This window comes from Emys orbicularis, chromosome 9, assembly GCF_028017835.1.
Source record: "Emys orbicularis isolate rEmyOrb1 chromosome 9, rEmyOrb1.hap1, whole genome shotgun sequence".
In the NCBI taxonomy this organism is placed as follows: Eukaryota; Metazoa; Chordata; order Testudines; family Emydidae; genus Emys; species Emys orbicularis.
This window is the reverse complement of record NC_088691.1, coordinates 10,553,375-10,566,435: the sequence shown is the minus strand read 5'-3', so window position 1 is coordinate 10,566,435 and position 13,061 is coordinate 10,553,375. Positions and strand designations below refer to the sequence as shown.

Here is a 13,061-nt window from a genome sequence, read left to right as displayed (position 1 = left end):
CCATCTGAGTGGGGGGGCCATCTCTGAGCTGCAGCTGGCCAGCCCCTGCTCTTCCTCCCCCCCGCCCGGGGAGCCCTCTAGTGCCTCCCCCCTGGGGGAGGGCGGACCCCAGCCACGCCCAGCGGGTTCTCCGCCCACCCCCGGCTCTCCCCGCCCCGGGGAAGGGCAGAGGGGAGCCCCGCGCGCCCCTATCCCGGGCGGAGCGCAGGCCGCACGCAGCAGGGCTCAGCGGGCGCGGAGTTCTCCGCACGGCGCGGCGCGTCCTTTCGCTGCTGCTGCGTGGCTGGGTGGACCGGGAAATGCGGGCGGCTTCCTCCTGCCGCTGCCCGGCCTCTTGGCCCTGGCTGCTCGGGGTTTGCTGCGCCGGGATCCTGCTGGCCTCGGGGACCGCTGGAGCCAGGTCGAGGGAACCGGTCCCTCCGCCCAGAGGTGCCGCTGGGACTCGGGGGAGGCGGCTTGGGAGCTGCGGTGGGGTGGGTGAGTGCGTGATGGGGGGTCTGTGCTGGGACCGTGTTGTGGGACTCCCCGGGCATGAGTGGGGCCTCTCCCCGTGCATCTGGGCCCCATGACCGGTGTTTATTTACCCCACAGCAGGTGGGACACTGAGGCCCGGGGGGACTGGCCTTGGCTGCGGGAGGGGTGAGCAGGGGCTGTAACCCGCCCTCCCCTGGACCCTCTTGCCCAGCCCGTGTTAATCCCAGTGTGGACAAGGCAGCTGTAGTGTTAACCCTCGCTGGGAAACACCGGACTCCCCGCAGGGTTTATCTTGCCCACTGTGCAGGTTAGAACTGCTTCGTCTTCACCAGGGGCCAACATCGGGGTTAAATACACCCGCTTCCTGGGCAGGCGCGGCCTCCGTGACTTGCCTGGGGAGTCTGGCAGTGAGTCCCAGGCTGGTGCCCTAACCTCTGGACCAGGTGACTGCTTGCGGGCCTGTCTGAGAGGATCTGTCTGCACTGAGCTTCCCAGCTGGGGTGGGCAGGGCTTCCTACTAGTAGCTGCCTGGATATTGTGCCACCGGGGGAGGCTCAGGCTAACCCCCTGAGCTCGGACCTGGGGGTAGGCGGGTCCACGCTCGGGGGGCTATTCCAGTGCCAACATGTCCACACCATTAGCACCAGCCCCATTAGCAGAAATCCAGGCTGGGAGGCTGACTCCCAGCTGCAGTGTAGACTTACCAGTCAGGCTTGACACTGTCATCATTGGCTCATCTTTCTTTAAGCAGCTATACTACTCTGAGCAGGGTTGGATAACATGGTGACATCTTAATTTTGCTTGTGTAAAAGCGACTATGGGGTGTGAAACCCAGAAGCAGGCAAAATGTCTACTGGAAAATCTTTGCACTTGCTTAAATTGTAATCGTTCCCCTTTTATTTTGTAGGTTATTTCAATAAGTCTTTTATAAAGGTGCTCTCAGTTGCCTTAAATATTATTAATTATGTTTATTGTGGTAGTTCCTTGGGGCCAGTTGAGAATGGGACCTTTGGATTCTTAAACAAGTTTTTGATGATAATCCTTTTAAATGTTGTTATCTTGATGTTTTTAATCGGGTTAAGGAGTTAAAATGAGGTATAGGGAAGTTCCAATAGGTATGCAGTTCTCAGATTAGCTTGTACTCATTGGTGCCAAAGTTAATGTCTTGTAACTCTCTCTTTGTAGATGGCATGAATGTTCTCTTCATAGTAGCGGATGATCTGCGTCCCGCTTTGGGCTGTTACGGAGACAGCCTTGTAAAATCTCCAAACATTGACCAGCTTGCATCTCGAAGCGTTGTGTTCCAGAATGCCTATGCTCAAGTAAGTAACACAACTTAATTTAAAAATAGCAATTGTATTTCTGTAAAATACTTAATGGTTTGGGCACAGAAAGTGCTAGTGAAACCATTGAAATTGCCAGTTGCTGTATTTTAAAATATTTCAGGTAGTAAAGGGACAGCTGGGCTAAACTGTATTGTGTGTTTACCTTTGCTGGCATGAGGAAAGGAACGCAGTGAAGACAGTTCTCCCTGCTATTAGCAGTAATGTTGTGGTACTCTAAATATTGTGTAACATCAGCTCCTGGGTTTCACTATTAACAATGAGACACTATTTAAAAAAAAAAAAAAGCCATTTTGCACAATACCAATTCTGTGCTTTCCACCCCAAATGTAGTCTTGTAAAAGCTTATTCTATATTTACCCTCTTCCCCTTTTTGTGAGCATGATACGTTTATTCCAAATCCCTCATATTGTCCAGATCATTCTTTGTAGGGGCAACTTCTAATCATCATTCTTAAGCTCAGGACTCCAAATCTTATTACTTCCCTTTTGCTGGGATGGCTGACTAGCACAGCATGTCTGCATTCTCAGCCCTGCCTTCACCAGGAAGCCAGAAACCAGGCCCTGAATCTGACTAGGGAGTTTGGGATCTCAGCGGAGTTACTCTTGCCAGTATGAAACAGAACATTCAGGCCTTTGGACTCTAACCTGGATCTCCCACTTGTATGTTCTTTGCATTATTGCTAAGACTGCCCAGATCGCCTGTACTCCTCACTTAATGTCAGCACAGTCCATCTGCCATTTTCATTCCAACTCTGTTACCAGTTTTCAAAAGCATGGTCTTTGTTTGATGTCACACAGTTTGTGTTACTAGCTGCCTAATCAAAGCTCTAGCCTCTTCTCAGGAGTCTGTTAGATTGAGATCCCAAGTGCAAGAAAATACACATGTAGCTTGACATCAGTTTGTGATGTGGGTGGTGGGCAAGAAGTGTCTGACTGATACCCAAAGTAATGATCCCAGACATCTCAGCTGGGAGCTATGTTAAGCATTGTTAGTTGGATTCCACCAGCCCCTAAACATTTTGCCTAATGACACCAAAATCACTTGATTGCACTTCAGATATAAACTGAATATACTCTACTTTCCATTAAGCATTAATTCTCCTGTCTCTTGCTTTAGCAAGCTGTGTGTGCTCCAAGCAGAGTGTCATTTCTAACTGGACGCAGGCCTGACACCACACGGCTTTATGATTTCCACTCCTACTGGAGAGTACATGCAGGAAACTATTCCACAATACCCCAGTACTTCAAGGAGAATGGCTACACGACCATGTCCGTAGGAAAAGTGTTTCACCCTGGTATGGCTTGTAACAACACTTAGAATCTTCATTTAACATGTTACCACAAATGAATTGTGTAATTAGGGACAGGTTTTTTTGTTTTATATTAAATGACCTAAAATAATTGTCGTATGTCTGATGTAGAATAAAGTCCTTCTAGGCTGTCCTTGCTTTTGTATTAAACCATTACATTTTAAAGAGTTACATTTAAAAGTGGGGCGCTAAGTGCATCATTCAACCATGGGAATTGATCTGTTATAAATTTTCACATACTACTTAATGTCGAGTATGCTCTAACTTGTCTAGAATTTAGACCCTGCTAAAGATGCACCTAGATATAACTAAATGCATGGTCATTCTCTCAGTCTTTGGACTTAGATTTCCACGTGCTTCACGTTATACAGTACACTGCTTAACCACACTTCAGTCTGACATCACCTTGTTGGATGAAGAAGCATTGTATATGTGAATAATACCCCCAGTTAAGCTGCATAGAAAATGAGTTCACTATTTAAACAACACTAAAGAGTTGAAAATACTATGTATAAATAAGAACGGCCATACTGGGTCAGACCAAAGTTCCATCTAGCCCAGTATCCTGTCTTCCGACAGTGGCCGATGACAGGTGCCCCAGAGGAAATGAACAGAACAGGTAATCAAGTGATCCATTTCCTTTCGCCCGTTCCCAGCTTCTGGCAAACAGGATTTTTACAAGATTTTTCTGTGATATTCCTCTGTTGAAACTTGTTACCACTAAACTGTTTGTTGGACGTGTAGAATTTTAATGATTCTTAGTTTTACTAACCATTTATATATACATATAAATACTGTCATTAGTCCTGATTATTTTGTACCCAGAGCTAAACTTGCTCAAGATGCTTGAGGTTTCGCTTTCCTCCTAGCCAGCTGTGTTTTAGGGACTGGTAGCTGGAACAAATGTTTTGTCCTTTATTTCTTGAATGCTTTTTTAGTCCCTTGAATTCGCTCATAAAATTAGTGGGCCTACTGGAACAGTTTCTATGTTAACAAAACAAATTAACCATGTGTATCTTGTAGCTGAACTCTTAGTTGAGTGAGCTATAAGACCATTTCTAATATTTGCTTTGCTTACTCCTCCTCTCCAGGGATTTCATCCAATCATAGTGATGACTATCCGTACAGTTGGTCCATGCCACCTTTTCATCCCTCTGCTGAAAAATATGAAAACAGTAAGGTAAGCAGGCAGTTTGATTGCTTGTGGACCCAAATAAAGATGGGTGCAGTGTGTTTCAGGATATAAATATTATTACTGTCCGGTACAAGCTCTTGCTAATCTGAGTCAAACGTGTTAATTGGGAAGATACATTTCTATGATTCTGTAATCTAGTGGGTTAGAACTGTGGAGGAAAATCACTAGTCAAATACACTTCTCTTCACGTCCCTGACAAAAGGACTTGTCTCTTTGTACTGAAGTATGGTTATGCTCATTAAGAGCCCGATCCTGCAAATGCTTATGCTTGCGAGTAGTTCCCTTGAATTTGGTGGGATTACTGACACGTATAAGTGCTTGCGAGACTGGGGGCCTTAATTTGTATTGAGAGCATTAAATCCTTGATCTCAAAACTATAGCTATCATCTCTTGCAAATTACCTCAGCCTCTTCTCTAGGTGGTAAAGTGCTGTCAGCTGGCTTGGCTGAATTTGAACCAACTCTACGCAATAAGAATCCCAAAGCCACTTGAGATAGAACTGATTAATGCATCTTTTAGTTTAGTAGATGGAGACCATATAAAACCTGCTCAAGAAGCCAGCAAGCCACCAGTGGCACAACAGTGTGGGTTCTGTTTACACTGTCAGTGGGTTTCAGATGGCATTTGTTAACTTAGGCACAAACTGTGGCCCCTGGAGTAAGGATAACCTCTGTGCATGATCCTGGACCTTTGCGCATCCCAAATTAATTTGTGCTAAATTACAAAACTTGACCCTGCAAAGAGGGGATTAAGACAGCCATGTTTCGACAAGCCATGTAAAACCAGAGTTTCCTGTCTTATTCAGCTTTCCAGAATGTTAGTTACAATAAGTGTGGTCCAAAGGAATCAATGTACCATTTTTGTCAGTACTGTGCTATATCTACACTACAATGCTTTAGCTGCGATTCTGTAGCATTGTAGTGTCAATGCTTCCTTTGACGTAGTTAACCCACCTCTCCGAGAGGGGTGGCTAGAATTGTTCCATTGACCTAGCGACGTCTCCACTGGGGGTTAGAGAGAGCTATCTGCGGCGCTCAGGGCACGACATTTTTCACATTAATGTAAGTCAGTTAGTTTTTAAGACCATGCCTTAGTCAAGCACTTAGTCAACAGTTACCATGCAATCATGGTATTTGATGTACTGCAGTAGTAGGAAGTCCCTACGTGAGACAAAATTCAGCCTTGGTATAACTTGGTTGTGAGGTTAACTGTTGAAAAATACTGACTTCAGTGGCAACTAGTGTTTGCATCAGCCACTCACGTCTCTCCGCATACAGCATACATTTAGCATATGCTCTAAAGGCCACCTTCTCTTCTCAACTCTTACAACAGCCAATCTTTCTCTAGTGACTAAATATCAGTCCCTGTTGGCACATACCGAGAAACTAGTGGGTCAGGTAATTGCTTCCAAGGTAGTTTTCCATGAGTCCTCGGAGTCAGAGGGAGCAAAAGGGAAGATTGATCACGTAACCAATTTCTAACCACTCACCAATGAGCCACAGAGCTTTGGTTTCCTGGGTTCTAGAACTTGGTATCCTGCATGTGACTGTCACACCTTCAAGCCAACTGTAGAGCCAGGATTCTGCTTCTTATTGGATGCAAATAAAAGTTGCCTGTTTGTTTGGTGTATAGCTGAGCTCAGGAAAATGGCGCTGTTTTTTCCTCTGTGGTTTTGATCAGCTTACCTAGAACATGGCAAACCTTCTGTAGCACTAAGACCAGCCACTAATTTCCTGATCAGACTTTAATTCACCATCCTGTGTGGTGGCAGAGTGATCCCTCTGAGTAGAGTCAGACATGAATTGCTCTTGAAGCCTATGGGATGTGTGTGTTCTTAGTTTGATAGAATTAAAGTCGATATTTCTTCTTTGTTTTCCTGAAGACTTGTAAAGGAAAAGATGGAGAGCTTCATGCCAACTTGGTTTGCCCAGTTGATGTGGCAGAAGTGCCCTTGGGTACCTTGCCAGATATACAGAGCACCGAAGAGGCCAGACGCTTATTGAACATCATGAAAACAAAGAACCGTAAATTCTTCCTGGCTGTCGGTTATCACAAACCACACATCCCCCTGAGGTATCCTCAGGTAAGGAAGGCTGGAGTAAAACCATCTCACTGGGTTTTATGGTGAATGAAACCTCGACCAAAGTTATTTAATGACCAGCACTAACCTTTTAAAAGTTACTTTCACAAGTATCTTATACTGTTACTCTAAAGCAAGATGAAAAATATCCTTGCATTGAAAAGCTGAGAGACGCTCATAGCAGCCGTCACAGAAAAGTAACTCAGAGTCACAGTACATATTCTTTTTAAATGTTTTAATCTAAGCAGTGTGTTCACAGAGCATTAAGTGCCAGACTAAAAGCCCACCCTTACTCAGTGAGTTAGTACCCGCTGAACATTATTGTGACTACTTGTGCAGTGAGGTATACTCTGTCTGAGGGTGGCAGAATGAGGCCCTAAATGATTTGCATCCTGATCTTCTTCCCCATTTATGTCAATGGCAAAAGTTCCACTGAGTTCCGAGGGAGCAGGATTGGGCCCTGTGTTTTTGAGAGGACTTCACTTTTTGACACATGCTGTAGGACTCTACCATATCTGAGATGAGTAGTCTGTGCCATGAGCCAAAGTTAGGTGCCATACACAACAGCTTGGTACAACGTTATCTTCTGCAAGGCTCCTGAATAGATGCTCTGTGCTAAAAGCACGAATTAGGTTGGTGCTTGCCAACATACCTTAACCAGCTACCACTGAGTACCCTTTACATTGGGAAACTCTTATTTTCTTAAAGGTGAACTGAAGGTGGTGGTGGTGGGGACACTGAAGGGGAAGTGGTTGCCGCTTTATGATGTATAAAGAAGGCTTTGGAGGGGAACTTTCTCCTCTTTTTGTTTTAGCCTTTGAAATATCAGATCTTGTTTTGCTGGTGGTCTTACGGATTCTGAGCTTCCTCCGCCCTTAATTGATAGGCAAAGGGTTGAATCTTTAACGAAGGTGCTCCTTTTTACTTTTTCTCGGGCATTGTGAGTTAGGGAGTATTAGCAAAGCCAGTGTTTTAAACAGTGGGAGTAAAAATCACTACCTCCCCCTTTAACTAATTGGGTTTCATGTGCGTGGTAAATCTGCCATGATCCAAATAGTTCTATGGGCATCTGTAGCCTTCCAAGAAAAGCAGGAGAGACAAGACCTGAATGTCTAAAGTAAGCAAGTTAAGCCAACAAACAACCACTTCTTGGAAGACTAAACCTTTCAGGCTTTTAAAAATAAACCCCAAAGAAGCTAGAAGAGGTACACATCCTTGTTTTTTCTTTGCTCTGTGTTTCAGTTGATTCTCAGTGCTCTAAATGAGTGCTATGCTGCTGGGACGCCATATAGCAAAATAAAGGTGGACTCTTGGCTATGGAAATCATAGGAAAAGTAGGATTGACATATAACATTGCAGTAATCCTGAGAACATTACACGACAGCAGTACAGTCTGTACCGTAAACACCTGTGTTGCTGTTTGAAGTTTCAAGGTGCCCTTCACAGAAAATGGAGAAGGAATCCAACTTTGTAACTGCAAACCTTAGTCTTGCTGTACCGAAATCTTAATACATGTTTGTGTTGTATCGTGAAGGAATTTCTCAAGCTGTACCCACTGGAAAACATCACACTAGCCCCAGACCCTCGGGTACCTGAAGAACTGCCTGCTGTCGCATACAACCCCTGGACGGATATCCGACAAAGGGAGGACGTGCAGGCGTTAAACGTCAGCTTCCCTTATGGACCAATTCCAGAAGACTTCCAGGTAAGCAGCCTAAGTGTTGCTTTGAAATCAGACTTCCCTAGATCACAGTTAAGTGCAAGGTAGCACAAGGCTGCTGTTATTAACAGTGAAATGTTTCAAGGTGCGACCAGCAATTGACACCCTGGGGAGCTTGCATGCCCTGCCTCACAGCTACCAGACCAGCCTTTGTTGTAGCTGAGTTGTGAGGTGGGTCAGACTAGTAGAGAGTAGGCTGAGGGTGAGTCTGCATGGTAGCGTGTAATACTCCTGCTCCCACTCTTGTTTCTGGGCTGCGAGTGCTGCAGGGGAGGTGAATTCAGAACCTACCAGGAATGTTGTCACCACCCTGGAGCAATCCATCTGCCGTTACTAGCTCTTCCTCTTTAAGGACCTCGGTTAGCCTTCCTTCTGGGAAGATGCTGACTCCCGTGGGGCATTGCCGGAGCAACAGAGTGCTGGCTGGGACTCCTAAGGAACAGCATTGACTGGCTCAGAGCTTCTTGCTTGAAAGAACTTGTAGGAAATATTTGGAATTTCCTAGTTGTTCCCTCTGTTAAATTTAACTTGGGGCATGAATTATTTGCAGACAGTTGAAAATAAAGCTTTACAGTGAAAATGCTGCAAGACCTTTTATTAGAGCAGAGCTAGCAAGTGTCTGTACAATTGAAGTGACTCTCCCTTTTTGGAATAACTTGCAGCGGCAGATTCGTCAGAGCTATTTTGCAGCAGTTTCTTACCTGGATACGCAGGTTGGCCTGCTACTGAATGCCTTGGATGATGTTGGGCTCTCGAATAACACAATTGTGATGTTTACTGCTGACCATGGTAAGCATTCAAATACTTCCATGGCTATATGCAAACAACTCTCTTCTGAACTGTGTAAGTTAATCCTGCCATAGCAATCACTTTCATGTTTGCCCTATGCAGTTATGCCCTATGTACCTGGCTTGTTGGCTTCTAGTTAATACACTTCTAACACATGCTTCCATGGTTGCGCAATGTCTTTGTCCCTGCAGGCAGTTCTCTCCTTAATCATGTGGAGGGTTTGCTGTTGAGAGGTGAGCCCTCTCACAGTTCAGTAGCCTGAACTTGCAGCATTCTCAGCGCTTCCTGCCCCAGGGAGTGACTCCTGCTAGAAGAGCACAGCCTGGGGTAGCCTCCCCCATCACCATTTGTAGAAGCCCCATCTGCTGAAGTGGGCAGCAGACGTTCTCATTAACTGATCAACTGCAATTTCTTTCGCTTGTGCTTGCAGTTGCAAAATGTCTAAACCAACAACTCCGCAATACAGCTACAATCCATGTTGCAGGGATCTGGCACTCTCTAGCGGATAGCGCTGTGAATGCCATTTTCATTCAGGATGGGCGGGGAATGCCTCAAATATTTAGGGATATTGAGAACTAATTAACTGTTTGTTTGAAACTTGCCTCTACACTGCTCTAGGCCAGATGACCTATTCTAAGGCCCTTCCTTAGGCTTGGTCTACACTACCCGCCTGATTCGGCGGGTAGAGATCGATCTTCTGGGATCGATTTATCGCGTCTCATCTGGACGCGATAAATCGATCCCAGAAGTGCTCCCCCGTCGACTGCGGAACTCCTGCTCGCCGAGAGGAGGAAGCGCTGTCGACGGGGGAGCTTGCCTGCGCCGCGTGGACCCGCAGTAAGTACACTTAATTCGATCTAGGAAACGTCGACTTCAGCTACGCTATTCTCGTAGCTGAAGTTGCGTTTCCTAGATCGATCCCCCGCCCCAGTGTGGACCAAGCCTTAGGAGACTACTTTAGCTGGCTTAACTAGTTAGTGAGTTAGAGAATAGAAGCATTAACAGTGTTTTGTATTAAAATCACTGGATTAGATATGCTTCCTTATCTGCAGATGTGACTTGGAGTCATTCTTGTGTAGACTCAATTCTTCTTTCTCCCTTGCCCTGTCTCACTAAACTGAGCTATAGTTCCAGGACCTCAGTTTGCTGAGCAATCACAAAATAGTATTTCTCAAAATATTGAACATTGATGTTGGTTCTTTTTTAGAGCGTGCTTCCTTCTAGGGTGACCAGATGTCCCGATTTTATAGGGACAGTCCTGATTTTTGGGTCTATTTCTTATATAGGTTCCTATTACCCCCTACTTCGTGTCCCGATTTTTCACATTTGCTGTCTGGTCACCCCCCCCCCCCTTCTCCCAACCCCCTGCTGAGGCTGGTGGGTGAATATACCCGGAAAGAGGGGCACATGAGCCACTCACTCCCTCTTAGAGGATTGGGGCATTGTTGGGCAAGATTCCAAAGAGTTTTGATCTCACCTTGGTTCCTTAGGGATGATTTGACAACCTGGCTCCAAGGGATGCTCAGTGACAGAGTAACATAGAGCTGGCAGCTATGTAAATCTTATGTGAATGCTTCAAGGAATTGATCTGGAGATGCATATGTGCAAAATGACATACCCCAATTCCTCCTTCATGATGCATTTTTAAGACCTGAATGCTGGCCCTAATTGGGGAACGGGGGGGCCGGGGCAGGCGTAGCTGCTTAGTTGGTGAAAGAGCATCATGGTGCAAGATTTTGTTGGTTCTTTAAACAACTTCCACTTTAGAGAAATCTCTCAGTACAGTTAAACACAGATTGATATTTACAAGCTAAAATAAATTTAATAACTGAATAGTGCCTCAAGGACCATAGGGCCGAGGTCACTGCTGTTGGGAGCAGGTGAATCTGGCTGCTTGGTGGTTCATAACGGAAATGATCACTAAGCTAATAATCTAGTATTTTCTTTAAATGATGTTTTGTATCTTCTAGGATGGTCTCTGGGTGAACATGGAGAATGGGCGAAATACAGCAATTTTGATGTCGCTACCCGAGTGCCACTGATGTTCTATGTACCAGGGAAGACGTCTTCCTTTGCTCGTCCAGGAGAGAGAGTCTTCCCCTACCTTGACCCCTTCACCCATGTATCGGACTCTGTAGCTGCAGGTAGGTTTTCAACACTTGCATAAGCATGTGCAATTGCAATCCCATATCTTAACCGAACGATTATGCTTGCCATCGGCAGACAGGTCAGTGGGATTGAAGCTTCTTAGGAGCAGCTTCCTGTTGCTGCCAGGGGGTTAAGCCTGAGTGCTGGTGCCCTGCGGTTAAAGGGTTTGCCCAGGTTTCCAACCTGCAGTACTGTACAGTATTGAACATGCAAAGGTTGACATCTAGTCTCTCAGCTCAGTGAGTAGGAAAGTCTGGGCAATTGTCAGTCCTCAGTGTGCCCTAAGTTCAGCATGTCCATGCTTTGTCGCCTACATACAGGAGGCAAGATATGTCTACAGCAGAAACCAATTTGGCACTTCTGTTCCGAGTGCAGACCGAGAGAGCAGTGGGAGTTGCTGGTCAAAATGTGTTTGCCCTGCAGATTTAAATAAAGCTTGCACAAGTCTCTTCTGTCTAGTGTTTGGTTCTGGCTAGTGCCATCAGTCTTGGTCTTTGTGGCAGTGGTGCTCATGCAGAGCAAGACTTAAAATCATCTGTGAATACAGGTGTTTGCTTCAGCTAGATCTTCATTAGTGGAAACAGCTACAGGGCTGCATTAACAAAACGGAAGCTTTATTTTTATGTTGGCTAGAGGCCTAAAGAATACCTTTGACAGTGGCTTCAGCTGTCACTGCAGCAGCAGTTGGTTTGCAGTTGTGGTGAGGGCACCAAAAAGCAATGTTTTGGTAGAACTTGCCACAATCAAGCAATTAACATGATAATTTCTTTATCTTTTTTGAAGAGCCCCTCCTCAAAGGAGGAGATAGTACTTCCCAAGGCACTGGTTAGAATATTTGAGCAATAGAATAGCGAAAAACTAGTATTCTCCTCTTGGTGTTAAGTTTGGTATAAACACCTACATGGACAGGTATCCTCTGAACTACAAGCCGCACTTTCTTAGATAGCCCCAGCGTTGTTGCCCTATGAACTAAATGCAAAGTGCAACCGATAAAGAGCTCCTCTGGTTAAATGTCTAAAAAGGTCAGCATGTATCTCATGAGCCATGCTATTCTCTAACTTGTATTTTGATGCTTTCTCTAGGAAAAGCCAAAAAAATGGTTGAGCTTGTATCTCTCTTCTCAACGCTCGCTGAACTTGCAGGCCTGTGGGTTCCTCCGGTGTGCCCTGAGCCTTCATTTCATGTTGCGCTCTGCACCCAGGGGCCTAGTATTGTCCAGCATTTTAACTCCAATGAAGAGGAGGATGATTATGACACTGACTATGACCATGACTATGACATTGAAGATGACCATGAGGAGCCTATAGCTTTCAGCCAGTATCCACGACCTGCAGACACTCCTCAGTGGGACTCTGATAAACCAGAGCTGAAAGACATAAAAATAATGGGGTATTCCATGCGTACTGTTGACTATCGCTATACTGTGTGGGTTGGGTTTAATCCCAGTAACTTTAGTGCTAATTTGCAGGATGTCCATGCAGGAGAGCTGTACATGGTAGGAAGTGATCCCAATGAGGATCATAACATATATAACAGTAGTCTGCATGGGAACCTTGTCAGAAAGTTTCTTAGGTTCTTGAGGCGTTAGGTCTGGGGATGCTCCCTGTGCGTGCACTCTTGCTGCTGAAGTAATATGACACTTTCCTTTTTGTATAAACTTTGTGTTGTACACAAAGCAACTGGCTGAATTAAAATCCTGTTTGTACAAAAATAGTAGCTGTTGGTTTCGTCTTGTTACAATGCGCTGGGGGCTTTAGCCTGACAGATTTCAGATTAGTTGGAGCAACAAATAGCTTCCATGTGCGTGCTTCTTAAAGGACTGTGCAGAGGTGGACAAGTATATACTCAGGTACTTACATGGTCCCTAACACTGCAGTGTCTGATAGCTTTCCCAATGAAAAGGAAAAGCATACTCCCTCTGCCAGATGGCGTAGCTTGAAAGATAGCAGAGTGTATAACTTGCTTGTGTATGTGCAAGTCTGCGCAGAGCGTATCATGTA

General features: G+C 45.4%; 1 protein-coding gene across 1 annotated transcript; it reads left to right on the top strand.

Annotated features, from left to right (window-relative positions):
* Nucleotides 1–299: 299 nt before the first annotated feature.
* IDS (iduronate 2-sulfatase) lies at nucleotides 300–12,763 on the top strand. The gene is made up of 9 exons (XM_065411026.1): nucleotides 300–429; nucleotides 1,660–1,796; nucleotides 2,937–3,114; nucleotides 4,221–4,309; nucleotides 6,207–6,407; nucleotides 7,939–8,109; nucleotides 8,787–8,913; nucleotides 10,884–11,057; nucleotides 12,144–12,763. Exons 1-9 carry the CDS (start codon nucleotides 300–302, stop codon nucleotides 12,647–12,649), a joined length of 1,713 nt encoding a protein of 570 aa, XP_065267098.1. The 3' UTR covers nucleotides 12,650–12,763.
* Nucleotides 12,764–13,061: the final 298 nt, after the last annotated feature.

Bases quoted from the DNA above. Each gene is read 5' to 3' on its own strand.
- IDS (XM_065411026.1), top strand. From the start codon at position 300: ATGCGGGCGGCTTCCTCCTGCCGCTGCCCGGCCTCTTGGCCCTGGCTG. The intron at 430-1,659 runs GTGCCGCTGGGA...CTCTCTTTGTAG, and splicing joins ACCGGTCCCTCCGCCCAGAG to ATGGCATGAATGTTCTCTTC. The intron at 8,110-8,786 runs GTAAGCAGCCTA...AATAACTTGCAG, and splicing joins CAATTCCAGAAGACTTCCAG to CGGCAGATTCGTCAGAGCTA.